Source organism: Talpa europaea (genome assembly GCF_964194135.1).
Source record: "Talpa europaea genome assembly, chromosome: 9".
Classification (NCBI taxonomy): Eukaryota; Metazoa; Chordata; class Mammalia; order Eulipotyphla; family Talpidae; genus Talpa; species Talpa europaea.
In genome coordinates, this window is record NC_140076.1 from 2,253,824 (window position 1) to 2,281,609 (window position 27,786).

The 27,786-nt window shown below is 66.8% G+C and overlaps 3 protein-coding genes across 4 annotated transcripts; 1 reads left to right on the plus strand and 2 right to left on the minus strand.

Annotated features, from left to right (window-relative positions):
- Positions 1-2,622: 2,622 nt before the first annotated feature.
- Positions 2,623-7,383, minus strand: ICMT (isoprenylcysteine carboxyl methyltransferase; the record flags this gene model as incomplete). The annotated part of the gene is made up of 5 exons (XM_084243121.1): positions 2,623-2,809; positions 4,574-4,791; positions 5,516-5,685; positions 6,570-6,658; positions 7,189-7,383. The coding sequence occupies 5 exons, from the start codon at positions 7,381-7,383 to the stop codon at positions 2,627-2,629; spliced, it is 855 nt and encodes a 284-aa protein (XP_084099247.1). The 3' UTR covers positions 2,623-2,626.
- A 7,700-nt stretch (positions 7,384-15,083) lies between these two features.
- HES3 (hes family bHLH transcription factor 3) lies at positions 15,084-16,031 on the plus strand (the record flags this gene model as incomplete). Its single annotated transcript, XM_084243845.1, has 3 exons — positions 15,084-15,179; positions 15,283-15,364; positions 15,679-16,031. Exons 1-3 carry the CDS (start codon positions 15,099-15,101, stop codon positions 16,029-16,031), a joined length of 516 nt encoding a protein of 171 aa, XP_084099971.1. The 5' UTR covers positions 15,084-15,098.
- Positions 16,032-19,356: 3,325 nt separating this feature from the next.
- On the minus strand, positions 19,357-23,821 carry GPR153 (G protein-coupled receptor 153; the record flags this gene model as incomplete). 2 transcript variants are annotated; one of them, XM_084241998.1, is made up of 5 exons in its annotated part: positions 19,357-20,037; positions 20,278-20,462; positions 21,034-21,226; positions 22,742-23,171; positions 23,466-23,821. In XM_084241998.1, the coding sequence occupies 5 exons, from the start codon at positions 23,819-23,821 to the stop codon at positions 19,357-19,359; spliced, it is 1,845 nt and encodes a 614-aa protein (XP_084098124.1). The 2 variants fall into 2 exon arrangements, with proteins under 2 accessions (XP_084098124.1, XP_084098123.1); XM_084241997.1 differs by having other exon boundaries at positions 20,191-20,462.
- Between the last annotated feature and the right edge of the window lie 3,965 nt (positions 23,822-27,786).

Sequence of the window (27,786 nt, forward strand, 5' to 3'; positions counted from 1 at the left end):
CGTGACGCGACAGGACGCCCTGGCTTAGGGATGAGTCCCCAGGGTCGACCCCCCGAGTGTTAAATAAGTGGAAGGGACTAGGACGGTGCACTTTGTGGGCTCAAAAAGCAGTTCACACCAGAAGAGGGATGCCGGGCTCACCCCGTCTGCTTCAGCCAGGGCCCTGGCCCCCTCTCTGAGGTGACCGCCCGCCTCAGCACCCGCAAACCCGCCCGACACGTTTGTTTCATGTTATGCCGCCTCAAAGGAGCTCCGGCCCGTGCCTCGCCCGTTCCCCAGGGAAGACCCTCCTCCACCTTACACCCTGCCATGGAAAAAGAAATCTCTCGACAGTTTCTTAATTTGAGGGAACTGGCAACGTGGCCTTTACCCAAAAAGCTTCCCGGAATACCCAAAAAGCCTGTACCTCATTAACCTGATTCTCCGCTGCGTACCTGGTCACTGCTAAATTTATCGAGTTAAAAATAATCTGAAGATCTCAGTATGAGAAGGAAGTCCGGCTGGCTCGCAGCCCTGCCCTCAAGTAGCTCACGGCTGGCTGGCCCGAAGTAATTGCTGACTTCCACCGCCACGACCGCGAGTTCGGGTGGGAATGTTTTCTTTCTGCCCAGGCCTTAAAAGCAAGCACAGGGCAGCAAGCCCCAGGCGGGGGAGCAGCCTCGCCCCACCTCCCAAACCCTAAGGCTGCGATTCTGAGCCCCAGACCCAGCAGGACAGCCCTCCTGACGTCTGGCAGGTGGAGGGAGCACGGCAGTCGGTATGGACACCTCCAGACGCTCTCCGTCCGAGCAGCTTCTCGTTGTCGGTTAGCGATGACTCCTGGCCCCGGGGAGCAGGGGGCAGTCCTGCCAGCGGCAAGAGACCCATCCTGGGAGCCAGAAGGGCCGCCAAGCCCAGCTTCCCCTCCCGCTCTGCAATCCTAGGGGGTGTAGGGCTGACTTCACTGACGGAGGCCTGCAGGACCGGGGCAGCACTGGGTCAGCCCCAGCCCCAAGGCCAGGCAGGGGGTGCCAGCAGTGCTCACCCCCTACGTCCCGCCCGTCAACAAACCCGTAAACCTCTTTGGTATATATGAAAATGAAACAATGAATTAGGCCGTGACCTCTAGAAATAAGCGGCATCGATGCGTTGGCAAAGTGCTCTTTAAAGTGGACACACATCCCGGCCTTTGGCACAGGGAGGCAGACGTCTGTCCACGTCATGAGACTCATACACCGTCCAGACCTCATTCGTGTCCTCTCTCAGGTAAGCAACAAAATGTCTGACATTGTCCTGCATCTTGGCGACACCCCTGTGAGGTAGGTGGCATTGACCCCATTCTACGGATGGGGAGGCGTAGGCACGGAAAGGTGGGCGGCTCCTCCGAGCCAGGCGGGGGCGAGGGGGGCCTGGCGCCGGGCTGGGCCGGACCAGGGTCACACGTCAGCGGTGCCACCGCAAAACCTCACGGGAGATTTCACGCCGAGCCCGACTTCCTGTCTGGCCCGGAGTCAGACAAGGGCCTGGAAGCCCATGTGACGCGGGGTCAACCGCTCCCCCAAACCTGAACAAAAACATGGCCTGAGCCTCCGCTGGGACCACCTGCACTACGTAAGACTCGCGAGCCGGCTCGCTGGGGCTCTGCGGCTGCCTGGGGGCCGGCCTTCAGGCCAGCGGGCAGGCGTGGGGGGGTGATGGGGCTTCGAGAACAGAACACAGCGGCCAACCGCCAATAGATGTGAACTGAACACAAAAATATAAGCTGTGGCAAAAGAAGCAAGCCCCCGTGACTGGAGAGCAGTCTGCGTCTACTGCTGTCTCCAAGAACTTCTTAGATCAAGGGAAATCGACCCCTTTGCGAGGCCTGTCCCTGCTACCAGCCCCTCCTGGGAGGCGGGCGGGAGCTGAGAGCCACCGCGGCCTCCGCCTCTCTGGCCTGGGGCCCTCTGGTGACCGCGGGCAGATGGCCTTGAGGGGCCCAAGCGCCCTTTCTGCCAGACCCAAGCCCGGGCTGCGGTAACGGGGGCTCCCCTCTCGATTCCTATGGCTGCTGATTAACAAAAGACGAACAAACGCGCTTACGCAGGCAGGCGAGGGCCGGGGCGTCTTCGAGGGAGGCGGCTGAGGATGTCCACAGATGTCATGCACTTAGGACAGAAATAAAGAGGTTAAAGCTGCTGTTTGCGTTTTTCTTTTAAATGAAAGGTTCTGGATGCGTCGCTCACGCTCGGGAGCATGGACGCCCACACCCCTGCCTGCATCCTCTCCATGTGAGCGCGGCCGCCTCTCCCGAGGGCTGGGGTCACATCCTCCCGCCTGGTGCTCGTGGGGGGCGGCACGAGGCCCAGCTCCCCCCAGGGCGCTCCGGCGGTGTGCTGCTGGTCTCCTGTGACCTGCTCCCGGTTCGGCTTTCATCTCGGTCCTACCTTGATTCGGCCCCAGCACAGACTGCTCCGCGGGGGGGGCGTGGGGAGCAGCCCTTTAGTCCTGAGGCCTCCCGACCTTCGGGTCTTGAACGACGTCCCAGAAGCGTAATTGGTGACATACAAAATGATTAAGGAAATCCATTCTGCGGGTGGCGACTGGAGGCGGCTCCGTCCCGGCTGCGTGGTGTGGGGCCCTCGGCCCGGCCCGGCCGCCCCGGCCGTCACAGCTCCACCTTGACCCCCTTTATGAAAGGCAGGCCCGTGGGCACCCGCTTCTTGTACTCCAGGTACTCCTCTCCGAAAAAGTGGATGAGCGAGATCTCCTCCTCCTCCGTGCGATCCCGGAAGAATCGCCACACGGTCAGGGCGTAGCCCACGCCGCAGATGGGGTTACACAGCATCACCTGACAGGGAACACGAAGTTGACGAGGGTCAGTGACCCGGCCCTGAACTTTGGCGGCACCTGCTTCTCTCCAACCCCCACAGCGGCGTCCGGCCAAGGCCCGGGGGCCTCGAAGGGCTGTGGGCTGGCTGGTCCTCAAGCTCCAGGACTAAACACTCGTCCCGGGGCCTCGGCCACACTTTCCTGTTGCTCCTCTCACACGACAGCTAGAAATGTAAGGACACACACACACACCTCTCGGACACCGGCCCTCAGGGCAGGGTGACGGCACTCCAGGCCCTGCTGCCCGCCTCCTCCTGGGGCTCCGCACCACATCCACACTTGACCTGAGTACCCCACACACCGCTACCTGAGCCTCCAAACCCCAAATTGCTGTTGAAAGAATCGGGCGGAAGGCTCTGAGGCCTCAACCCTTAGCCCAGCTTCCGAGTCAGGCACGTCAGCACCGGCTACTTCTCGCCCGGGCCAGCCTGAAGCCACTGCTGCCTCTCACCTGCCACTCACAGCTCTGCCCCTCCGGAGAGCTGTCCCCACACCACATCGTCACCAAACAGTCCTCCAGGCCAGGAGCACCGCCAGCTCTGGGGAAACTGCCCACGGCCCCCGCTCACTCACCCTCTGCCCACCGAGCACCTGACTTGGCATTCTCGACCAAGTGCAGGCGTCCCAGCACATGCCAGGTCCCGTCAGTGCGCCCTCTGCCCCCTACCACACACACAGCAAGCGTGAAGTGGCCTGCGGGCCCCACTCCACAGGGGGGAGGAAAGAGGAGTTGGCTGGTGGAGCTCAGATGCGGGCCTGGCTGGGCCAGCCCTGCCCAGGCTGGCACCCACATAGCCAGTGGTGTGCCTGGCAGCGGGTGCCCCCCAGCGCAGGCCATGACCCACCACTGTGGCAGGAGGTGGGAATGAAGGCAATGCGAGCAAGGACTGCTCCAGGAAAGACCGGTTCCATCTGACACACACTTGTGTACTGGGCCCATGTAAAAATGTCTCTGGTCGGAGAGGCAGGAAACCCCTTCAGTCCTAAAGCACTTGGGGTCACGCTCAGCGTTGACGGCGGACCATGTGACCCGACTACACTGAGCCCAGGAGACACGATCGCTGATCCGGAGTCTTCAGCTCAGAAACGCAAGCCCTAGAGCAGGCACTGTGCCCACCCCGACTACACCGCTGGGGTCCAGAGGGTCGCCAGGAGCGAGGCAGCCCTGAATGGGTCTCCTCAAAGAGGTGATGAGTTCTCTAAACTGTTCACATTCTCCAGCCAGGTCCTTCTAGGACCTCCGAGGACCCAAAGCACAGACTCAAGAGACACGCGTCAGGTAACAAGGCCCGGCCCGCAGCCTGGGTTGGGACAAGCCCACCCAGCACACGCCGTCGGCCCCAACCTCCACTTGAACGGCGGCGGGCTCTCCCCCCACAGCGCCCCATCCTCACCCCACCGGGGTCCTTCAGGTCAGAGTGAAACAGGCAGACGGGGACGGCGGAGTCAGCAAGAGTCCACAAGTCAGGAGGCCCCGGGGTGAGGTACACAGTAAAGAAGGTTAAGGACTAGATGAGTTCTTCTGGCTTTTATTTAGTTATCACTTGAAAGGTGACCGGAAACGCTACCTGTCTACAGGAGACCGCCGACCTCATGAGGACGCTGGACGTCACTGCCCAGTATGCTCAGAACGGCCGAGCTTACGCTACGTTTAACAGAGGTCAACTGAAAAATGTGAAAAGAGCAAAAGCAAAAGGGACCAGCGGCACATCTGATACTATACCTGGGTCCCGATACTCCAGTAAAACCACCCGACGTAGGAAGGGTGCCGGAACCAAGCGTACACCCCGCTTGTCACCAGGGTGTGCGTTTCTGACTTTTCATTCTGTACCACGTGGTTGAAATTGGACCCCGCTGTAAACATGGCCGCTTTCCTCAGACACTCTCCGAAGACCACCATCAGTAGCCCGGTGGCACTGAGCCAGGTGATCTGCTTCAGCTCTGCAGGACACATGAGTGACAGGGGGAGTGAGACCCGGGGCGCTGGAGTTCCTACTCTGGATGCTTAAAACTGACCTATTTTCTCCAAAGATAGAAACGCCAGGAAACACGCTGGTGGACAATTAGCATTTGTCACATTAAAATTTCATCATAAGCAAAACACATTCCCCTAAGTTTGCTGTTCATCCATTTCCTGTAAAGTGCTGACGACCCAACTGGCAGGTCGTGGCAAAGAGCCTCCTAGAGCCTGGGCTCTAGGTCCCTCCCCGGGGGACAAGGACAGCTAAGCGCGGCAGAGAAGCATCTGGGGCTTCGCACTCGGCCTTTCCTGAAGCCTGGGGTGCGACTGGATCTGCTGTGCAAACTTCGACCCGCAAGCAGGCTCAGGTGCAGAGGCTTCTGCTCATAAAATCTTCACATGAAACTTCCCAAGTCCCAGAAAATGAAGCGAGCCGAACCTCCTTGGACCGTAAATAAGCACCACCGCTATCAAGGCTGGGACTTCCTAGTGCCCTGTTACGCAAGGCCTAAGGCAAAAGGTCACCGTGTCCTCGATTCCAAATTCAGAGTAGAATTCCCAAGTGCAGCTGAGGGAGGCGAGGAGTCTGGGGATAATCACCAGGTAAGATTAGACCCGAGAGTTTAACCCGCGCCACTGTCCTCCTGGGACATGAGTAGGGGGGGCCTCCCTTCTCCCCTCCGGAGGAAAGCAGGGCACACTGACCTGGCCAGAAGATATTCTCAAGTGTGAACTCTATCCAAGAAGAAAGAGCAGCTACTGTATATTCCAGACTGTGATTCAGAAGAAAGGAATCCAGGGACAAACTTTTGGGGTTATTGACGGCTGTGACTAGGTACTCAGAGTAGTGGAACAATGACAGGGAGCACATATACCTATTTAAAAACAAAGAGAAAGGCAGGTCAATGGGGGCCAAGGAACCAAGTCAGCCACAAGTCCAAGTCCGGCTTGGGGTCTGCGGAATGGCCCCCAGTTCTAGGAAGAGGCCCTGGTGTCGCGTGTCTGAGGGTGGACAGCAGGCACCCCCGGGGAGCGCTATTCCCCTTCAGGCTTGCAGAAAGGGGGGCCTCCGAGGGGTCACGTTTTCTCCCCCATCACAAGTAAATACAATAACCAGACACAGACTAGGAAGGCATTATGGGCCCCTCAGTCTTTTCAGATGACACCACGCACAGGAACACACGAGGGGGAAACACCAAAAGAAAGCGGAGGTGTATGTCCACAAAAGATGCAGCAAAACGGAAACAATTCCAGCCAAGAGGGATTGGATGGCCCAGCATATTGACAGGAGGAGAAAAGCTTTTTACCTGGAAGCCGCTGGTTCCTATCCAGGTCAGGGGCTAGAAGGCTCAAGGGACTGAAATCATAGTGTAGGGAAAGTCCTACACTGGCCGTGGGGGAGGCACTAGCTGTGACCTAATGGAAATTAGAGATGGAAAAGGCCAGTGAAGACGAGCCGGGGCCTCGCCCCTCCCGTCACAGAGGACCTGTCCCTCTTCGGGGAAGGGGTCACCGCATCTCTGCGAGTGCCGCTGCAGGTGTGGGCGAGGCCACCTGTGGGGAGCGTGCCTGGGACCTTGTTTGTGTCTGCAACAGCGGAACGGACACGAGTCCTCAAGGTCCGAGAGGAGGAAGCGAGGAGCCTCCCCCACAGACCCCTCAACAGCCTCAGCCAGGAGGAGACACAGATGAGAAGACACCACCACCGGCCAGGCCCGCCCACCCGCGCCTCACCCCGCCACCCCAAAGAACTTCTTACCAGCCAAAGTGATTCCAAGAAGACTGGCTAAAACTTAGCAGCACGCCACAGCCAAACACAAAGCCAAGGAAACAAGCGCGGACGGCTATCTGCAAGGGACCCAGAAGAGGCCGTCACCTGGCCGTCGGGGAGCCGGTCTGCCCAGGGCTGGGGCGGCCGGCCGGGCTACCTGGGCTCACACCCTCAGCCACTCTCCAGCCGCGTGACCCTGGACAACCTGCTCAGCCTCCCCGTCCTCGGTCTCCCCGTCTACACAGTGGGGGCGACGGGCCGGCACCCGCTCTGCGGACCGAGGGCCCGGGCGCGGGGCAGCCCTGGAGGGCCAGCGCCCCTGGCCGGGGCCGTCAGCTCCTCCGGCTCTCCCCGGCCAGGGCGGCGGGGACCCGCACACACTAGTCGGCTGGCCGGGTCCCCCGGGTGCACCCCCGGGCCCTCGCCGGGGCCCCACGGCGACCCTGCGGGGCCTGCGCCCGGGACGCGGCCCGGGGGCTCCACACCCGGCAGCCCCGACCAGCGCGAGCGCCCGCGGGGCCCCGCCACCTGCCCCCGGGCCCGGCGCGCCAGGTCCGCCCGCCGCCCGCCCGCCCGCCCGCCCCGCCGCCCGCCCGCCCGGCCGCACCTGGTAGCGCGGCGGCCGGTAGAGCAGCAGCAGCAGCGCGTTGAGCCCGGCCACGTAGAGCGCCAGCCCGGTGCGGCCCTGCAGGCCGGCGCGCGTGAGGAGCGGCAGCGCGAGCACCGAGGCGCCCAGCAGGAAGGTGGCGAGGCTGAGGCGCGCCTCGGAGCCCCGCGGAGCCCGCGCCCCGCAGCCCGCCATGGCGCAGGGCGGCGGACGACGGGCCGCGGCGGCGCCGGCTGTAGCCCCGGGAAACCCGCCCGCCGCGCCTGCGCACTGCGCCGCCGACGCCGGCCGGGCGGCCACTGCCGGGAGCCGCGCGCCGCCCGCCAGTTCTCGCGAGACCGCCGCGCCGTGGGGCGGGGGCCCGAATTTGGCGGTCGCGCCGCCGCCCGGCCCCGCCCCCGGCCCGCGGGCCCCGCCCCCGCCCCCCGGCCCCGCCCCCGGCTCCCGGGCCCGGCTGCCGCGGCGGGGCGCGCACGTGGCCGCCCGCGTCTCGCAGAAGTTGGCCCCAAACTCAAGAAAGTGCCTGCGGGGAGAAAGCGGGTGAAATCTGAAGCGACCCCATCCTCGGCGGGTCCCCCCCACCCCGAAACAGACGCCTGCCGCTCGCGGGGGGCCGGGGCAGCGCCGTGGACGGCCCGGCGCGGGGAGCCGCGGCCACGGCCGCCGCCCCAGGGTGTCCCGGCGCGTTTGCTGTGGTTTTTCTAGTAGAAGTTTTAGGGCAGAATTAAAGGTTCCGCAGAGCCGCCCCGGCTGCAGGAAGCAGGAGCGTCTGCGCGAGCCCGCGCGCGGGTGACACACGACGGGGTTGCGGACGGGACGGCAGGTACCTTCAGGGGGCGCAACCTGGGGCCTTCCTTGCCTTCTGTGCTTTTGTGCAAAAGCAGCGTCTACAGTCAAAGCCTGACTTACAGTCAGAAATTGTTCTCTGCTTTTTCCAAGGCTTACTGCGTCCCCTCGGGGAGCTCACAGGCGCGATAAAGGGGAAAGACCAAGAAGCCAGGGAGAGGGACCAGCTGCAGGCGGGCAGAGGTGAGGCCGGAGCCAAGAAAGAACGGGGAGGGGAGTGGGGCCCCAGGAGAGGCTGGGGCTGGAGGGCTGGAGGCCTAGGAGTCTGCATGGAAGAGACCTGGAGCTGGGCTTGGCACCCTCAGGGACCCGCAGGCCGCCTGCCCGTCCTGGAAATGAGAGCAAGGGCGTCTGATGGAAGGAGGGCAACGAGTTGGCAAAGACACTGGCAGGAGGGAAGAAGTCTGAGGCAGGGTAGGGGACAGGCCCAGGGGAGGCTGGAGCCCAGAGCAGTGAGTGGCTGACAGGGAATGAGGTCAAGAGGACTGTGGGCTGCCGGCATCTGAGCGCTTGCAGCCCCCTTGGCAGGAGGCCAGGGGCCCGGTGGCTGGGCTCAGGGAAGGATGGAGAACTTGGGCTGGAATCCTGACCCAACATGCCATCATAGCCAGACTTCGTGACCCTGGACAAACTGAGTCTCAGTTTGTCCTGATTTCACATGCACCATTGATCAAATTCTCTAAATCTAAGGATGTTTAAATGCTGCCCAGAAGATATTCTCTAAATTCGGTTGATGGGAATTGCAAGATTTAATGTTTTCAAATCAAAGTCACCCAGTTGAAGTGTGGGATAGAGGCCTTGCTCTCTCTGCAGATTTTTTTTTTTAAAGATTTATTTATTTATGCATACAAGAGCTGGGGTACAGGCCACAGATGTAGGGGTGAGAGAATTCACCAGAGACAGAGTGGGGAACAGAACAGGCAGACTGACGAAATACACTGCTGAGGGGAGCAGCGGGCGAGACAGGAGAGGTCTGCCTCGCCATGTGGGTTGCTCCCTGGCCGGCTGGGGATTGAACTCATGCTGCAGAGGCTGCAGATTGCTTCATAGTGCAGTGCTTAACCCTTGCGCCACCAGGGAGGCCCTCTCTCTGGAGGTTGAGATGGGGTTCTCCTGCCACTGCTCCCAGTTTCTCAGGGTCTCCCCCAAACTCAGGACCTCTCTCTGTGCCCAACACCTTGGGGCCACTAGAGGGCACTCACTGCATCTTCACGCCAGGGAGTGAGCCTGGTCCAGGGGCAGAGAGCTACTCCAAAGAAGCTCCTCTGGCCCTTGGCATCTGCTTGCCACCTGACTCACCCCCAGGGGCCATCTCTGTTCTGGGGGGGGGGGGGATGCTTAGAGTAACATGTAATCCAGCCTGGAGAATCTGAACAATCCTCTCCTCTGCCCATTACTTCCTTTCAGGTCCTGCATCTTCATCAGCCCCATTTTGGAAAAGGAAGACAGAAACAGGTTGTTCCCTACCAGGGAGCGCCAGACCCCCTAGGAAGGGGAATTATTTTAGATATCACTGGAGTTATTGAATCTGCCAGGGCCCAGCACGTGCAGAGCAGTGATGGAGGAGAAAGACAAGTAAACAAATAGAAATGCAGGGCCTCCCTGGTGGCACAAGGGGTTAAGAAGCAACCTATGAAGATGTCCGCAGTTTCTGCAGCACGAGTTCCATCCCTGGCCAGGGAGCTACCCACATGGCGCAGCAGACCTCTCCTGTCTCCCCACTGCTCCCCTTAGCAGTGTGTTTCAGTAGATCTGCCCGTTCTGCTCCCCTCTCTGTTTCTGGTGAATCCTCTCAGCCCACCTCTGGCCTGTACCCCAGTTCTGGTATGCATAAACAAATACATATTAAAAAAAAAAACAAATAAAGATGCAGAGAAACAAAGTGGCACACAAAGAGATACGCACAGCAACACAGTAATTCACACAGAGACATAGACCTAAACACACTCCGGAGGCTTCCCCTCCAGAAAGGAAGTTCTCAGCGCACAGACCCATTCTGGCCGCCTCTCCAGCATCCCAGCACTTTGACCCCGCCCCCCAAGCTAGGGGAACAGCACAAAAATATAAGAAAATAAAGGAAAACTACTCAGCCCTGGCATGGCTTGCTTGCCTTTTTGGATAAATAAGCATCTGAATGTGTCTTGTTCTAGGAGCTTGCAGGCAGGCACAAAGGGAGTCCTTTCTCATGCAGGAAGGTCCCTCTTTGGGGACTTCCCCTATGCTGCCATCCACCTATCAGCTCATGGCTTTCTATCCTGGGCCCAGTGGGGTTCCCTCCTGTGTTTTTTTTTTTTTTTTAAAGATTTATTTATTTATACAAGCACTGGGTACAGTCTGAAGTTCAGGAGGTTGAGAGAATTCACCAGAGCCAGAGCAGGGAGCAGAGCAGGCAGAAGGACTGAAATGCACTGCTAAGGGGAGCAGCGGGCGGCAGGAGAGGTCTGCGCGCCATGTGGGACCCTCGCCGGCGGCCGGGGATCGAACCGGCGCTGCAGAGGCTGCAGGCAGCTTTACAGCCCAGCGCTCAACCGCTGCGCCACCAGGGGAGGTCCGGGTTCCCACCTGTCTTAAGGCGCCCCAAAGACCACCTTGACATTTTCAAGTTTAACTCCAGACTGAGATGAAATCACACTCCCATTCCTTAGCCGGGACTGCTCTATTGAGCGAGAAAGAGCATGAGAAGGGGGGTGGCCCACAGCACGGAGGAGGCATGTGCAAGGATGGGGTGCCCCCCTCTCTCCGGAGCTGACCAAACACTTTAACGCCGGCTCCTAGGGCTCCCGTCCGTGTCTGACACCAAGTAGGGAAAAGTCCAGAATCCTGTCTCTCCTTCCTCCCTGGGATGGGTCCCTGCCAGTCATCAGAGTGGCCTCCTGGGGGTCCATGTCATTCACAGGCCCCTGCTCGTCCACTTCCCACAGGGAGGCCGGGAGGTGCCCGCCCGTGACTGCTGCTCTCCCAGGAGAGAGAGGTTTTCTTTTCCCTCCTCTGCCCATTCCCGGCTCCAGGCACGATCCCCCCCTCCTTCTAGTCTGGAAACGGGGAAGTGACGCGTAATTTATGAGCACATCAGCCTAAAGTGCATAAGTCATAGGTGCACAAAGGGGCCGGGTAAATATTTAAAGATTAGAGCCAGCTGGGGAGTAACACAAAGGCCTGGGACAATGCGGGTCTCTCTGAATTCACTCTCCCCAAGCTGGCCCAGCCCGGTTCAGTGTTGATGCACTCACCAGAGGCTCTGCCTTTGTCCCCTGGAGGGCCCGCGGCTGCTGGGCTATTGGGAGCCCCAACCCAGCTAAAGAGAGTTAAACAATCGCAGCCTCTCCAACCCCATCTGTACACAATTGGCTGAGTCATTTCAGGGCTTTTGCTGTGTCCCAATAGTTAATTACATGGCGCGATCACTTCATTCCACTTTGAAATGCATCTGTGGAGGGCACTGTGCATTCCTGCCTCCAGGCCCCGCACCCACAGCCACCTCCACGGCTCTCCCCAGTTAGCGCTGTTTTAGATGCCCGGGGACAGAGCAGGAAGGGGTTCCCCGGCTTCCCCCCAAGGATGTACCAGAGACAGTTGGTGTGACAAGGGTAGGGCTCCTGTCCTGGCCTCTACAGGCCCCTCCCCGTCTTGTTTCTAGACCTGACTTCCTATAAAGTTGTGTCTTTAAAACAACTTTTAAACAACTTTTTTCTTCAAAAAAAAAAAAAAAGGAAGCAGGGCCGACAGAGGCGCGGGTCACTCCGGCCCTAAGCCTGCAGCACGAGGAAGAAGCAGAGGGCTGGTCCTGAGTGGCCCTGGGGACCACCAGAGCCTCCTGGCTATGGAAAAATTGTCTCCTTGACAAAGAAGAGGGCGTCCTGGGTCTCTCCAGAGCTCGGCCAGGACTTGTGTTCCTTTCCAGGCCCCTGGGGGCCCCAGATGCTAAAGATGGAAAGGGAGCAGTGACCTACATCCTACATCCCGCTGAAGGCCCGGCTCTAAGTTGGTTCCTGCCCTTCCCGGCAGCCCGAGAGGGCATCATCCTGCTGACTCTCAGCGAGGACAGGGTGACCCCGATACTACTCCTCGTCTCCCCTGCTTCTGCGCAGCTCTCCCCGACCCAGCCCGGCGGGCCTGAGGACGCCCAGGTGCTGGACTAGCCGGCCAGGCGCGGGGAGGGAAAGCGACTCGGCTCTGCCTCTTTCCCAAAGTCTGCGGGATGCAGAGAACTGACCCCCCCCCCAGGGGACGGGAGGAGGAGGCCCAGAAGGAGCCCGAGCTGGGGATGAAGTCGGGACGGGAGCTGGAGGAGCTGTCTCTGCGCACGCCCCCCCCCCCCCGCCCCGGGGAAGGGAGGGTGGAATTTGCACGATCCGGTTCCGTCTTGCATCCGGTTTTGCATCCAGCCGGTTTGAGGCGCCAAGCTGGCGGAAGGGGCTGTTTGTGAGGGGGGCGCTTGGGAGAAGGGGGTGAAATTCCCAAAGTGTGGGGGACACGCCAGCCCCAGGATAGTCTCGAAGAGTGAAAGAGCGGCGGGGGCGCGGCAGGCGGCGCCGGGTGGGCAGGGGGAGGCGAGGCCCGGCCGCCGAACTGGGCGGGGGCGGGACCGGCCCGCGGTGGGGTCCCGGCCCGGCGGCCTCGCCTCGCGCCCCCGAGCAGAACATTGCGAATTAGCGCATTTTGCGGTCCATTTTCCACGGCTTCGGCAGCACTAAGCCACCCACGCGAGCAGCACCCCCACCCGGCCCCGAGCGCGGCCGGGGTTCTCGGACAGGGGTTGAAGGGGGGCCGCGTCCCCAGGAGGCGCAGGTGCCCGGGGGCGAGCGGGGGGCGAGCGGGGGGCGGGCGGGCCCCTTTATGGCGGCCCTAACTCTGGAGAGGGGCGGGCCGGCGCCCCGCGGCGGCCGCGAGAGCCGCGCCGGGCCCATTGGCTTGCTAATGCGCGCGGGTTGAAAGGCGCGGGCGGCGCTTTCTGGGGAGGCTCGTAATTAGGGGACAAATTGCCCGGCTGCCCGCGCGCCTCGCCGGGGCGGGCGGGGAGAGGCGCGGCCTCCGGAGCGCGGCGCGCGCCCGGCCGCCCTGCAGATGTGCAGCAGCTGGAAGCCCGCGCGCTGCGGGGCGCCTGGAGCCCGGCGGCGAAGGGGCGGGCGCGGGCGCGGCTTTGTGGGGCCCGCACAATGCCCGTGACACTCGGCTGCTCCCTTTGTGCCCCGCCGCGCCGCCCCGCCGCGCCCCTGTCCCTCGCCACCGCCGCCCCGGCCGGCCGCAGCCTCCTCGCCGAGGCCCCCGGCCGGCCCCGGAGCTTCAAAGCCGCGCGGCGCGTGCCGGAGCCCGCGGTGCCCCGGCCCTGCCGCTCCGCCCCGGCCCGGCGGCGGGACCTGGCGCGCGGGCCCCGCGACTCGGGCGGGCGGGGGATTCCGGGCGCCGTGGCCGCAGCCGCGTCCGGCACGGAGGGCGGAGCGCGATTCTCCACGCTGCCCGGGGCCTGGGAACGCCGCGCCGCGCCCCCGCCCCCCAGGACCCGGGGAGAGGGCGGGGTGGGGCAGGACGCCGCGATTCCAGAGCTGGGGCGCGCACCTAGGACCCAACAACTCCCCCGCCACGCTGAGGGCCAGCGGAGGGCAGTTTGTCCATCCCTCTGCCGCGGGCGCAACAGAAGACTTGGCGTCCACCTGCCCCCTCGCGTCCTCAAAGGCAGCCCTAGGGACCCGCCTTCTTGGGAACCCCGTTTTACAAACCTTGAAACTAAGCCCAGGAACCCAGTAAAGGAGTGTGGGCCCAGGGACCTCTCCGGACGTCACCCCGCCTTCAGTCAACAGCTGGCGGACTTCAGCCCAGGGACCAGCCAGAGGCCTGAGGCAGGGCCTGGCTCACCCGCCTGCCCGCCCAGACCCCTGGGACTCAGGCCACCGCCTGAATTTTGGAAAGTGGTCCCGCCTGCCCTCCAAAAGCGCAGAGGGGTCTCCCCCATGATCCTTCCCCACCCCACCTCCCATTTGTTGGGACGGAGGGAAGATCTTTGGAAATAAGCTCCTAGGTCTCCTCTGAGGGAGAGGCCCCGCGGTTGCCCTGCCTGGAACCCAGGCCTGGCCCCAGGAGCGTGGGGCGGTCATTCCGGCTCACCGTGGCCAGAGCAGGGCCCCCCCGCCAGCTGGACGTACCAGGCTGTGCCCCCTCCCCCCTGCCTGGACACGCTCCCAGTGCCTGGACTCGCGAGGAGGAGGCTGGCTGTGGCCCTGCGGGCGGGCTGCACGCTTTAATGGGACACATGTTGCTGCGTGGCCCCCGCAGGCCCAGCCTGCGCCCGGCTTTGAGTGGCTACAGGCAGAAAATCGCTGCATTGTCCCAACATTAGGGCGACTAATGCGGCGTTGCCGGTGTGGCCCGAGCGTGAAGCCCGCAGAAAGGCCTCGCTGGAGGGCTCCATCTCCGCATCTTCATCAGCCCTGGGGGGCCAAGCACATGGTCACAGTCATTGGCAGAGCTCCCAGCCGGCTGGACCCAGGGACCTAGTCGGTGGGTGCCCCCAGGGAATGCTCAGAGACAAGGGGCATCAAAGACTGGGCAAGGGAGGCTGGTGTGGAGACTCAGAGCCTAGAGAGACTGGAGTGGGACAGAGCATGGAGGGGATGGGCCTGGGACAGGATCCCAGACTTGGGGAGGTGGGGGGCAGGGAAATAGAGTGAGAAAGGGTAAAAGGGGTCTCTCCAGAGGGAGGAGGGGTCCCGGAGGAGAAGCTGAAGTCCAGGAGGGGGTCGGGCAGAAAGAGGTGGGGAATGTCCTGGTGCACCCCCTCCTTTGTCCCCTCCCCCCCAGGGGTCCTCCAGTCTTGGAAAGCCTCATTGACATGTAAACGAGGGGCCCCTATAAAGGCGGTGCTGCCTCCCACGGGTCCAGATGCCACAACATGGGCACTGAGCCCTCCACCCAGGGCAGCTCCAGCAGCCCCGCGGGCAGCTTCCGCAAGGTTGGGGGTCTTGAGGGGCGCAGGGTGGGGGCCTGCCCAGGCCCTGCAGGGCCCGGAGGCGAGAGGGCCATAGTCCTGTGTTCTGATGGCTGTTCACCCACAGATCTCCAAACCGTTGATGGAGAAGAAGCGCCGGGCACGCATCAATGTGTCGCTGGAACAACTCAAGTCCCTGCTGGAGAAACACTACTCCCACCAGGTGAGACGGGGGGCCGTGGTGGTGGTGGGGGTGACGCGATCCAAGCTTCATCCCCTCCAACCGACCCAAGTCCCCGGCTAAGGGCCCTTTTCACGGGCTGCAGATCCGGAAACGCAAGCTGGAGAAGGCGGACATACTGGAGCTGAGCGTCAAGTACATGAAAAGCCTTCAGCACGCAGTGCAAGGTAGAGAAGGTCCCAGGGGTGGGGGTGAGGGTGGGGGGCGAAGAGACGCGCAACCCGGAGCGCGGGAGTCCAGGCGGAGAGGGGAGGGACTGGCGGGGAACTTCAGGGCGGGGGTGGCTGGGTGAGGAGGGGCGCCAGGTCGCTGGCTGTGGAGCTTTGATCCGGGCCGGTGAAGGTCTGGACCCTGCGGGGAGACCTTTAGGTCGCTTCTCCCCCGCCCTTCTCCACACTTCTCTGCCCCATCTCCCCCTTCACCCCCCTCTCTTACTCTCCCCACCCCACCCCCCCATTTCTGTCTGCCGCCCCTTCCCCAGGGCTCTGGCCGGTCCCCAGCGGAGCGGAACACCCGTCGGGCTTCCGCGGCTGCCTGCCCGGCCTGGGCCCGCTCCCGCGGCGCGGCGAGGACGGCGGCGGCGCGCGCTGGCCCCTGGCGCTCGGGCGCGCGGGCGGCAGCACCATGGACAGCGCCGGCCCCGGCCGGGAGGCGGCCGCGCCGCGCGCCCCCAGCGCCCCGGCCGTCTGGGGTCCCGGCCCCGCTGCGGGCGGCTCCCGGCCCTCGCCCCCGTGGCTCCCCGGCGCGTCCACCCGCGTCCCGGCGCCCCCGCCGGCGTCGCCCCGCTGCGCCGAGAGCCCGCGGCCCGGGCTGCACGTGTGGCGGCCCTGGTGAGGCCAGCGCCGGCGCGGGGGGGGCCCCGGCTGCTCGGCGCGCCTGGAGGCTGTCCGGGCGCCCCGGGGGGACGGCCGGGCCCCCCGTCGTCCGTTCCTGCGGGCGCGCCCGCCCGGGCGGGGACACCGGACCTCGGGCAGCCGGGGCCTGGCACCTCGGCGCGGCCCAGCCCTCGCTCCCGCAGCCCCTGCTGCCGTCGGGACCCTCCCTCCCCCACCCTCCAGCGGGGCCGGCCGGGGACGTCCAGGGCGCGCCCTTTTCCCAGGGGCCCCGAGCAGGCCGCCCGCCCCGCCCCGCCCCGCCCCCCGGGCCCGCGCGCTGGGAAGGTCCCGCCCGCAGCGGCCAGAGCGGACCCCTGGCAGCGAGGAGAATCGCTGCCCCGCCCCGGCCCATTCAGCCGGCCGGGGACGCCCGGTTCCCACCGGCACAAAGCGCGCCGGCCCCGCCCCGCCAGCGACGGGCCCCCGCCCAGCCCCGCCGGGCGCCCCGGCCCCCGCCCCTCCGCGCGCCCGGCCCGGCCCCCTCGGAAGACCCGCCCCGCGCCGCGGGGTCCCCAGCCGGCCCCGGCTCCCGCCCCGCCGAGAGGGAGGCCCTGCCCGGCTCCCCCCGCGCCCCGCCCCGCTCGGGAGGGACCCCGCGCACGGCCCAGCCAGCCAAGGGCGGCCGCGGCGGGCCCGGCTCCTCGCGCGGAGAGGGCCCCTCGCGCCCTCCACAGAGACCCCGCGCGGCGCCCCACCCGGCCGCAGCGCTCCGGCCTGCGAACTCCGGGCCGCCAGGAACCCGCGCCCCTCGGCGGCCGCCCCTTCTCCCCAGGAGGCGGCTGCTGCGCCCGGACTTCGTGGTGGGGCGCGCCCGGCAGGGTCTCCCCCGAGGCCCCCTGCATGGGGCGCCGGCCCGCGGGGCCGCCTGGGGTGCCAGCTCCTCCTCCACCTGCTTGAAATTCTCAATAAAGACAGCGGGGCCTGTGAAGTGGGTAAGAGACCGCGAAGGTTCTGGTTTCTCCCGCCGTGCCTACCCGGGCGCTCCTTTCTGCCCCCCTATGGCCACTCTCTATGGACACAGCCCCCCTTCGGCGTTGCCCTGCCTGGACCGCGCCCTAAACCCGTCCTGGCCAGGCCGTGGGGCGAGCGACCCTCCACGCCCCGGCCCCCCACCTCGGCCAGAGGACTGCCCCGCGCGGGCGCAGCCGGGGTGCGCGCAGTGCGGTCTTGGGGCCGCCTCTCGAGTGCCGCTCCCCCCTGCGCGGTCGTGGGGGGGCTACCTCCTCTCTGGCCCACCAGGTGGCGATCTTGCTTTGCGGACCCGGGGTGCAGCCTCCTGACTCCAGGCGGGAGCGCGGAGAGGGGCGAACGTCTGCGCAAATGTCACAGGTGCCTCGCCCCCAGGTCCTGCCTTTCTCGGTCTTTTAAAACACCCGCAAGGGGGCTGGCAGGCCTGAAGACACCCCAGGGGCTGCCACTTGGACTCGGGGCTTCGCGCTGCTCCGTGCCCATCCCCCTCGTCGGGAGAGGGTCCGCACATGTCAGACCCAGAGGAACCGGACACCAGCGGAGGGGTTCAGGGCCCTGAGGGAGAGAGGTGTGGGCGCAGCTGCCCCGCTCCAGGTAGGCTTCAGAAGGGTGTTGCCATGAAACCAGCCTAGCAATGCCGGGTGCAAATCGTGAGGACGTTTTTATTGGATTCTGTACAGTAGAGAAATGCTCAGTTGTCAAAAAAACTACAAACAGATCCCCAGCTCTGCATAGACGTGGCCTGAAGACAGCTCCATGCACAGCGAGCCCGGGGTCAAGCTGCTTTTCAACGCAGCCAACTGGTCTGGAGGCTGGACAAAGTGAGAGGGAGCACCAGGCCCCCAGCATCCTCCACTGAGGTCCTCCCTCCTCTTCAATTTTGTGAAAACCAGAACTGGAGGGGCTTTGGGGGACCAGGTTCTCCTGCAAATATTGCCACTGGACATGAAGGTGAAACCCCAAGGGGACAGTGGGCCAGTCTGAAGGGGTGACAGTGGCGAGCTGGTGATCTCTGCCCCCGTATGACATGTCAGTCCTTGAAGGCTCAGCATCACTGGCCAGGGCTGGACACAGCACCCCCATCTGGCTCACCTGTGGGCCAGCTCACCCCCTAAGTTACCCCACGGCCAGGATCTGCAGGGGGCCTCCGAGGCCGAGGCTACCCTCCCTGGTCCCTTTGCCTCTCCTGGGCTGGGACCTGTCTGGATGGCGAGGAGGTGGGCTTGGCAGCCCGAAGGGCAGAGGCAGCTCTGTAACCCCAGCTGCAGAGCAAGAGGAACAGGGTGCAGGCCTGCTCGCGCCCCCCAAATCCTCTCCTGCGTGGGGCCACAGCATAGAGGCAGGACAGCGTTTGCCCTGTCCCTCCAGTTCAAGGTAACAGGTGCTCCCCAGTCACCCCCCCCCGCACCCTCCCCACACACGTGGTAAAGCTCGAGCCTGCAAGGGGTCTGCCCAGGACGGCAGCAAAGAGGAGCTCTGTCCTCAGGGGAGAGGACGCTCACCAAGACCCAGGAGGCCTGTAAGCCAGGACCCCTTTCTGGCCAGGAGAGAAGCAAGGGCTGGGCAGCTGGCACAGGAAGGCCCACCCCTGCTTCCTGCTTGCTTCAGCCCTTTCCACCCTGCACCCAGGTCCCTCAGGGTGGGAGCCACCCAGGGGGCTGGCCGTGGGAGTGGCAGTGGTGGCAGAGCAATGCAGGTGGGGAAGCTATGGCGGTCCAGGGAGGTCTGGTGCCAAAGGTGAGGGTGCTGATGGGTTGTGCTTCAGCTGGGGGCACTGAGTGCGCGGCTCAGGCCTAGAGCCACACCCTGCAGACTGACCCACAGAGGACCCCAGGCCATCTGAGGCGCTGCCCGGGGCAGGCGACTTCTCCAAGCAGTCCTGAGAGTTAACGTGGTCACCTGCTCATCACAGATGGGGAAACTGAGGCAGAACGGGCCAGAGCCCTGCTCAGAGGTTGTTTGGGGGCTGAAGACCCTGTGCTTAGAGACCCACGGCCGCTGCCCCCGCGGTGCGAGTGAGGTGCAGCGAGGCGGCAGGACGCAGTGGGGGGGCCTCTCCCCCAGCGCGGGGCCTTTCCCCGCGATAGCGGCCCCGGCTCGGGTTCCCCACCCCCCACTCTGCGGCCCTCCGGGCAGCGGCCGCTCCTGCAAGCCAGGCCCGCTGGCCCGGCCCCGCCGCCCTGTGGCCCCGGGAGGGCGGGCGCAAGTCCGGGCCCCGCAGCCGGGCCCCGCGCCGGCCTGTCCCGGGCTCGGGGAGGGCCAGGGCGGCGTCTTTGGTGCTTTGGCCCCCGCCGGCCCGGAGCCCCCGACGGGCCCTAGGACGCCGAGCCCAGGGAGTCCGAGTGCAGCGTGACGTAGCCCGAGGACCCGGAGGGCGAGCTCAGGAAGCTGCTGGTGCTGCCGTCGCCGCCGGCCGCGCGCAGGCCCCCCGGGTCGCCCCACGACGCGCTCCGCGCGGTGCGCAGGGTCCCGGCGTGCGCGCGCGCGCTCAGGCGCGGCCCGGGGCTCCGCTGCGCGCCGCTGCCATGGGGCGCCGCCTCCCCGGGGGGCCGCGCGCCGGCGGGGCCGGGGCCGGGGGCGCGGGCCGGGAAGGGCCCGGGCGCGGCGGGCGCGCGGCGCAGCGCCTGTGGCTCGCGCTCGAAGGCGGTCAGCGCGAAGGCGTCGGGCAGCAGCGAGGCCGAGGCCGAGCGCGCGCCGGGCCCGGGGCGGCGGCGCGGGCTGCCGGGGGGCGAGCCGGGGGCAGGGCGCGGGCCGCCGTCCAGGGCCGGGGGGCGCGCGGCGGGCAGGCTCTCCGCGGAGCGGCGGCGCGGGCGGAACGGGGGCGCGTCCTCCGCCGAGGCCAGCGGGCTCCCGCGGCGCCGGTCGGGCCCGGGGGGCAGCACCAGCGCGGCCAGGTCCTCGCCCGAGCCCCAGCGCGGCAGGAGGGCGGGCAGCGGCCCGGGCACGGCGGCCCACACGTCCGCGTCGTCGTGCGAGAAGCGCCGCGTGGGCGGGACCTGCGGGGACCCGCGGTCAGCCGGGGGCCCTGGCCCGCGGACGCCCCGGGAAGGGTGGCCTGCCCTCAGGGCGGCCCCGGCCAAGGAGGAGGCCCTGGCCCGCGGGGGTTGGGGCCGGCGACCGTCTCTCCCGCCCTCGGCACCGCCCAGGACATAGGAGGACCCGGCGCTTCCCCCAGAGCACTGGGGACAAGGGAGGGGGGCGGGGTGCCCAGAGAGGAACGCCCGGGCCGCGCCTACCTGCAGGTACTGCATCTTGTCCTCCTGCAGGGGCCGCAGCGGGTAGAACTGGGGCAGGCCCCCCTCCAGCGCAGACAGCTCGTACCTGGCCATCCTCTCCAGGGCCACAAAGTCGCCCCCGTAGCTGTAGTCCAGGGAGCGCTCCAACACCAGGTCGGTGGGGATGCCACCCTCCAGGCTGGTGTCTGCAGGCGGGCGGAGGGTTGGAGCTGGGGAACCTGGGGGCCTCCTGGAACAAGTCTTGGGCACCCCCCACCCCAGACACACACAGGGCAGAGGCTGGCTAGGGTCCTGGTTCAGACCCCGCCGTGCCACCTTGCAGCTGTGGGACCCGGCGGTCACACCCAGCCAGTGACCTTATCTGTAGGGGTGGGATCTGAGGTTACCCTGGGAGCTTGGGGGGCACACGGGGGCTGATGCTGGCTGGCATGTAGCAAGAGCTCCCTTGGTGGCATTGTTACTGCTGAAGGAGACAGGACCTGGGCTAGGAGCCCCTGGGGCCGTCTGCTGGGGATCCCTGAAGTTGGTACTGCCCGGGGCAGCTAAGTGGGCATGAAAGTGCCCCAAGGGACACCAGGCTGGGGTCTTTTAGGGGTCCCAGTACATTTGGGGGAGAACACAAGGGGTATCTAGCAATTGAGAATGGGGCGTCCCTCTCTCCATGGGTTGGTTACCCGATAGCTGTCACCCCCCCCAACCCCTCTGACCTCACCCACAACTTACACTCTCGGGGGGCCACTCTCAGGCCATCCTCATCATCGTCCAAGTCCTCATCGTTGGCCATGAGGGCCACGCACTTCCCCCAGACGGCCTTGAGGTCGGCGCGGTAGCGCTCACAGGCCCAGAGGAACACGGGCAGCAGCAGGGCCTGGGCCACCGAGCACCAGAGCACACACAGCGCCATCCAGGGTGCCGAGGCGTCCGCCCGCAGGCTGCTGAAGCTCACCACCTGTGGGCACAGGGCTCGGCCTGGGCCAGGGGATCCTGGCACCACCACCCCCCGCCCCCCAGCCTCTGCTCTGAGTGGTGGGGCTGATGTCCACCTGCCAGGGGCACCCGGCCCACAGCACTGGGCAGGAGTGGGAGCCCCTGCCCACGGAGAACCGCGGGACCCCAGCTGGTGACCACCTGAGTGTGTAGAGGCTGCAGCGTGCTGGGCACCCTCTCCCGTGACCCCGCTAATGCCTGGGGAGTAGGGCAGGGCCATAGGATACCCCCCCCCTTTGGTTAGAGGCTTGGTGAACCAGGTCTCAATTTTAACAGTTCTCGAGCCTCAGCCATCGCCCTCCCCTGCCTAGGTCCTCCATGGCCTATGGCCTCCCCCACCTGCCCTGGCTCGGGGTCTAGGCCTCAGACTCCAGAGGAAGAAAATCAAAGCGTCCAAGGATCAGAGGGCTCGGCCAGGTGGCCTTTGGGTCACTGCCCAGGGCCCTGGCTCCCTGCCCAGTGACACGGAGCACTCTGCCATCAGAGCGAAAACCGCACCCCAGAACCGCCCTGGTCCTGTCAGCCGGCAGGACGGTGCTCAGCCTCTAGGGGGCGCACGTTCTCCTTCTGTGAAATGGCTGGGCGCACCTCCCAGGGTGAGGGGAAGGCCGACGTCTGTGCGGGCTCCCCAACAGCACCCTGGCCTGGAGAGGCAGGAGGGCCTCCCGCCTGTCTGGATCTGACACTGCTCAAATGTCCCCTCGCCCCCGGCGCAGGGACGGGGGCCCCGGCTCCCATCACACACAGGGTGGACCTGAGACCCTGTGGGCCTGGGCCACCGGGGTGGGCAGCAGGTGGCCGGGGCTGCATTCGAGCAGCTCCCCAGCCCACTAGGCCCCTGCTGGGGCTCATGTCTGGCGAGAGTCCAGGAACACAGCCTTGCCCAGCTGTCTGGAGGAAGCTCCTGGCCAGCCCTTGTCCTGGGCCCCTGCCTGTCCTGCTCCAGACCTTGGGGGCTGGACTGCAGCTCTGCGGGCAGAAGGGCTTGGGAGTGAGTCTAGACGGCGGTCACGGCCAGGCCAGGGTGCAGCCAGGCAGGCAGGGCCCAGGCAGCCCTGGTGATCCTGGACCCTTTTGGGCAGGACCTTCCTCGGCTGCTGGGATCAAGTCTGACCATGCAGCAGAATCCCAGGCCTGCCCTGCCTCCCAGTTCAGAACCAGAGCCAGTCCTGTCCCGCTGAGCCCTGCGTCCATCCTGGGCTCTGGACCCTCCGGAAAGTTGGTGGGCACAGTACCCCCTTTTTGTGCCCCCCAGGCAGCATGGCACAAAGACCCAGGCTCGGCGGTCCCCTGACATGGGTTCCAGTCTCCCCACGGCTGCCCGACTTCAGGAGGGTCATTTTACTTCTCAGAACCTGGGTCCCCAAATCTGTAAAATGGGGATGGTGACAAGGGCCCCTCCCTTCTGCCCCGTGCAGCCTGGTGTGTGCCAGCCCCGGGCCCGCCCCAGAGCCGGGTCCCTGACGGTCTCACCCACCAGCACGGGGAAGCCCATGAGGCAGTCGTAGATGACGACAATGGTGGCCACCAGGCCCGTGACCTGCAGCGAAGTTTTGGGGGGCTCAGAGCCGTCGATGGAGGAGCGCCGCTTGCCCTGTGCATCCTCCACCACGATGGTGGGCACGGTGAAGGCTCGGCGGTCAGCCCGGCGGCCCACCTGTCCCACCAGCGTCTGGAAGAGGGCGATGGCCGTGCACACCACGCCCATGGCCACGCTGCCGCCCACCAGCAGCAGGAAGCAGACACCAAAGCCCAGGCCGATCTCGGCCACGATGAAGCGGCAGCCGTGGGCATAGAAGCGCTCGCTGGTGTCGTGCCAGCCCACGGCCGGCAACGCCGACAGGATGAAGGACACCATCCAGATTCCCATGACCGTGTGGACCGCCTGCTTTTTGGCGTTGCTCAGCCTGCACGGGACAGGGCAGGACAGGGCGACCCGGGGTCACTCATGGGCCTCCTCCGCCCCCCCATCCCCAACCACCCCCGCCCCCCAGTATGTCACAGTCACGGCCCAGTCAGCATTGTGGGGGCCTGGGCCCCGGCAACCTGCCGCCCCTCCGGGGCCTCCCTGCCGCCCCCAGCTCTCCACTGGGGCCACTGTCACCCCGCAAAGGCACATGCAAGGGCACCAGGTGGCTCCGGGTTCCGCCACCCACCCCCACCCCACCGAGAGCCCAGTGACCACGCGGCCCGGAGCTCACCGGTAGTTGACGGGCCAGCGGACCATCCACATGCGGTGGTAGGACAGCGAGGTGACGGAGAAGCAGGTGGCCAGGGTGAGGGTGTAGAAGGTGGACACAAAGACCTTGCACAGGCCCTCGTTCCACTCGTAGCCGGGGCGCTGCCGCCGCAGCTGCACCACGGAGTACGTGGCGATGGGCACCGCCACGTTCAGCATGTGGGTGGCCGCCAGCGTGCACAGCAGGAACTCCAGGGGCTTCCACTTCTTCTGCTTGGCACCCACGCTGAGGATGCCCCAGGCGTTGGCCAACAGGGAGAGACCGCCACATGCCAGCCAGCCCACCGCACTGCCCGGCAGCCGCCGCTCCTCACTCATGGTGCAGACGGGAGCTGGCCGGCGGCCCGGGCATCCTCCTGGGAGCCAGGCCTCGGCGGGGGGCAGCAGCCCTCACACGCAGCAGCCGGGGGACGCCAGGGAGCGCGAGCACCTGCAGTGGGGGAGCAGTGAACACCCAGTGACCCTCTGGGCACAGCGTGAAGCTCTTGGGGCTCCTGGGAGTGGGAGGGGCGGAGGTCCATGACCTGCCCGGTTCTGGCCGGGGATGGGCTGCTTTGCCCACCTCTGCACTCCGGGGCCTCCTGCCATGACCCTGGCACCCAGGGGAGGGGAGGGGTGCGTGTCCCCTCACCCCCACCCCCTGCTGGCCAAGGCGTGGAATCTGGGCTTCCTTCCAGGCCACCTGCATCCTCAGAGACCGGGCAGGCTGGGCCCACGGGGCATGGTTGCCCCACATGTGCCCTGGCCTGGCCCCAGAACCAGCCCTGTTGCCACCCTTTGATCCGGGAGGATAAGCCATGAACCTCGCCCGAGAGGTGGGGGGGCTGGTGGCCTCTCTCAAGTCCCCCTGGGAAAGGGCAGCCTGCTTTGTGTGGGTCAACCCCCAGCTGGCCTCCATGCCCAGACCTGCCTGGCGTAACCACAGGGTCAAATGAAGCTCCAGCCCACCGGCCGTCCTGGCAACCACACCCTCCTCCTCCGTCATGGGCGGCGATGCTTTCGCCAGGGCCGGGGGTGGCCAAATGCCTCATCTCTGAAAGCCCCAGGTGTCACCCAAGAGGGTGCTTTGGGGAAGTCGGCATTTTGCTCCAATGCCCTGGGCACTGGGCCTGGAGACAGCCAGGGAGTAGACCTGGGCCCGAGGAGCAAGCGCTGACCGCCCGTGGGCGTGAGCGCAGACACCGGGCAGGAGGCACATGTCCGGGAGGTGCCCTGTCCTGGCAGACCGGCCACATGACCCTCAGGGACGGCTTCCAGCTTGGGATGGGGCGGTCACCGCCAGCCCCTGGTGCCGGCGGCAGGCTGCGCTCTCCCTGTGTGTGTGGCCTGGCCGCTCTGGACACCGAGGGACCTCTGAGGACAGTCTCGTTCATCGCTGTGCCCCCGAGTGGGCCTGCCCAGACCCCTGACAGGGGAGGAATCTATTCTGGACCAGCTAGTGCCCCTCAAGGGCCTCCTCAGAGCTGGGGGGATGCTTGGGGCCAGGGGAGGTGCTTCCTAAACAGTAGGTTTCCACTTTGCAGGGCAGCCTCCCCTCCCACCTGCCCAGCGTGGCCCTGTCATCCCCCCGTGTCCAGCCAACCACCCACCTCAGCACACAGCACCCCGCGGCCACAGAGTGGGGTAAAGAACCGCTTGGTTCCACCCCGGCTCCCCACCAGCTACTGCTTGACTCAAGCGGGCCTCAGTTTCCTCAGTTGTGATCTGGCCTGGACCGCGCGGGCCTCACAGGGCGCTGGGCCGGGGAAGGCCTCCGGGCCGGGGAAGGCCTCCGGGGAGCCAGACGCAGCAGGCCCGGGACACGTGTCCTCCGCGCCGCCCTTCCCACTGGCAGGGCTGTGCTGGCTCTAAGGGCAGACACTGAGCTTGGAGGTGGGGGGACCCTCAGACACACGGGGACAGGTACCCCAACCAGAATGTGGGGCCGGGAAGGGGGATGCCTCGGAGACCCGCAGCAGGCAGTGTGGGTGCTGCTGGCGCTGGACGTGCAGATGCCGCATCACATGCCCAGCTCAGGACCCGGCCCGCTGGTGTGCCCACAGGCGGGGGGCCTTCCCGCAGATGCCCCACAGGTGCTGTCCACCCCGTGACCCCAGCTTCTGCCTGCATGTCAGTCACTGGGGGGCGGCGTCCCGGGCTCCAACGCACGAGGCCTTAGCTGCCAGTTCTTCCGGCGGCCTAGCCAAGGGTCTGACTGCAGGCGCCGCTCTGGGGACAGGGGCGGGCCAAGGTGCAGGGGGCCGCACCTCCTGTCAGCAGGCACCCTCCTCCCAGCGGGCGTCCCCCGGGGCTGCACGCGACGGGAGCTGCCAGCATCCCCAGGGCAGCGCTGCTCAGGCAGAGGCGGGGAGAGGTCCACCATTCCTCCAAGCTGTTTCCTTCCTGCCTGCGGGCCGGACATGAAAGTCCTGGACACTCAAACCCTAGGGTGCTGGGGTCCCACCACTGTGCCCGCCCTGCAGCTGGGAACAGGGAGGCCCTGGAGCCCAGGCGGGTGGGGGCCGGGACTCCTGAGCCTGGGGGTGCTGGGATGGGGGAGGTGGGTCCCCGGGCTGGTGGGGAGTGGACCCGGGTGCCCGATGCCTGGAGACGGCTGGCTATGCGGGAGCAGCGGCGCCCCCTCCTGCGGGCGGAGCGGAGCGGGGCTCACAGCGGCTGCGCGTTCACCCCAGGAGCGCCCCGCGGGCTCTGGCCGTCGGGGGCAGGTCCGCACCCCGGGGGTTCCCGCCCCCTGCTGGGGAGTGTCTCCCGCGTCCTGTCCAAGGCGCGCCCGCGGCACTGCAGGTGGGGCGCCCCCTCCCCAGACACCGCAGTCCCCCGCCTCCTCCCCGGCGCCCCGAGGCGAAGCCGCGGGCCTCACCCCGGCCCAGAAAACTCGCCCCGCGGGGTCCGCGGGCGGGGCCGGCGCGTGACGTCACGGGCGCGGGCCAATGAGGCCGCGGGGCCCCGGGGCTCGATTGCGCAACAAAGAGAACCCAGAACTTGAAAGGATTCCCCGGGCTCGACTGACGGCGCCCGGCGGGCTCGCGCGGGTCCGCGCCGCCGCCGCGCAGGGCTCCAGGCCCGGCCGCCGCCCGGGGCGCAGCGCAGCCCCGCGCCCCCGGCGCCCCCCGCCCGCCGACCCCGCCCCCGGCGCCCCCCGCCCGCCGACCCCGCCCCCGGCGCCCCCCGCCCCGCCCCGCCCCGGCCCCCGCCCCGCGCCCACCCCGCCGCCCGCCCGCCCGCCCGGCGCAGCCCTGCCCAGCCCCGAGGGCGCGTCGGGGCGACCCCGGGAGCCGCAGGCCGGCGGGACTGCGGACCCCGGCGCCCCCGCCCCCGGGACAGGGGGAGCCCGGGGCCCCCAGACCAGCCAACCCCGTTCCGCGGAAGCCAGCCGGGGCGGCGCTGGGCCCCGAGGCGGGGCGGGGAGGGGGCCGGACCCCAGGAAGTTGCCCCGAAGGTCCCCAAGTTGGGGGAGGCGCGCCGCCCGGCCGGACCCCGGCGCCAGCCCGCGGACACCCCGCGCCGAGCCCCCGGCGGCGCCCCCGCCCCCCGCCCCCCGCCCGGGCAGGGGCGCTCACGCTGCGTCCGGGCGCCCGGGGCTCCTGCGCGCTGCTCCCGCCTCCGGCTCCGGCTGCGGCTCCGGCCGCGGCTCCCGCGCCCCCCGGCCGAGCGCGGGCCGCCGGGGGCCGCGGGGGTGGCTGGCGGCGGCGCGGCCCGCGGGCCGGGGCATCCTGGCGGCGGCGCCCGAGCCCGGCGCTCCCTCGCCCGCCGCCCCGCCCGGCCGCCCTCCCTCCCGCCCGCCGCGGACTCGGCGCGCGCCGGTGCTGCGCCCGCGGCCGGGGCGGGGGCGGGGGCGGGCGGGGGCGGGGGGCGGAGCAGGGCGCATGCCTCTGCGGGTGCCGCGCGCCGCCCCTCGGCCCGCGCGCCCCGCCCCCCGCCCCCCGCGCCGCCGCGGGCGCGCCCCGGGGCCGGACCCCGCCGCCCGCGCTGCCGCCCGCGGTCCCGGCGCCCCGGAGCCTCCCGGGGGCGACCCAGGCCCGCGCTCGGGGGCCCTCGGACCCCGGGGCCCGGGGCGGGGTGGAAGGAGCGGGGTCTGGGGCCTCCGAGGAAGCCGCACCCGAGGCGAGCAATGGGGGCGCGTGGAGAGGACCCCAGGCCAGAGGAGCGGCGACTCCAGGGCGAGCGGCTGACGCGGGCCGAGGAGGGTTCAAGCTCACCCGGGCCCCGGGGTGTCCTGGGGAATTAAGTGAAGGGGCCACCTGTGGTTGCCCCTTCGCCGGGCTCGGAACGTTCTCCCTGAA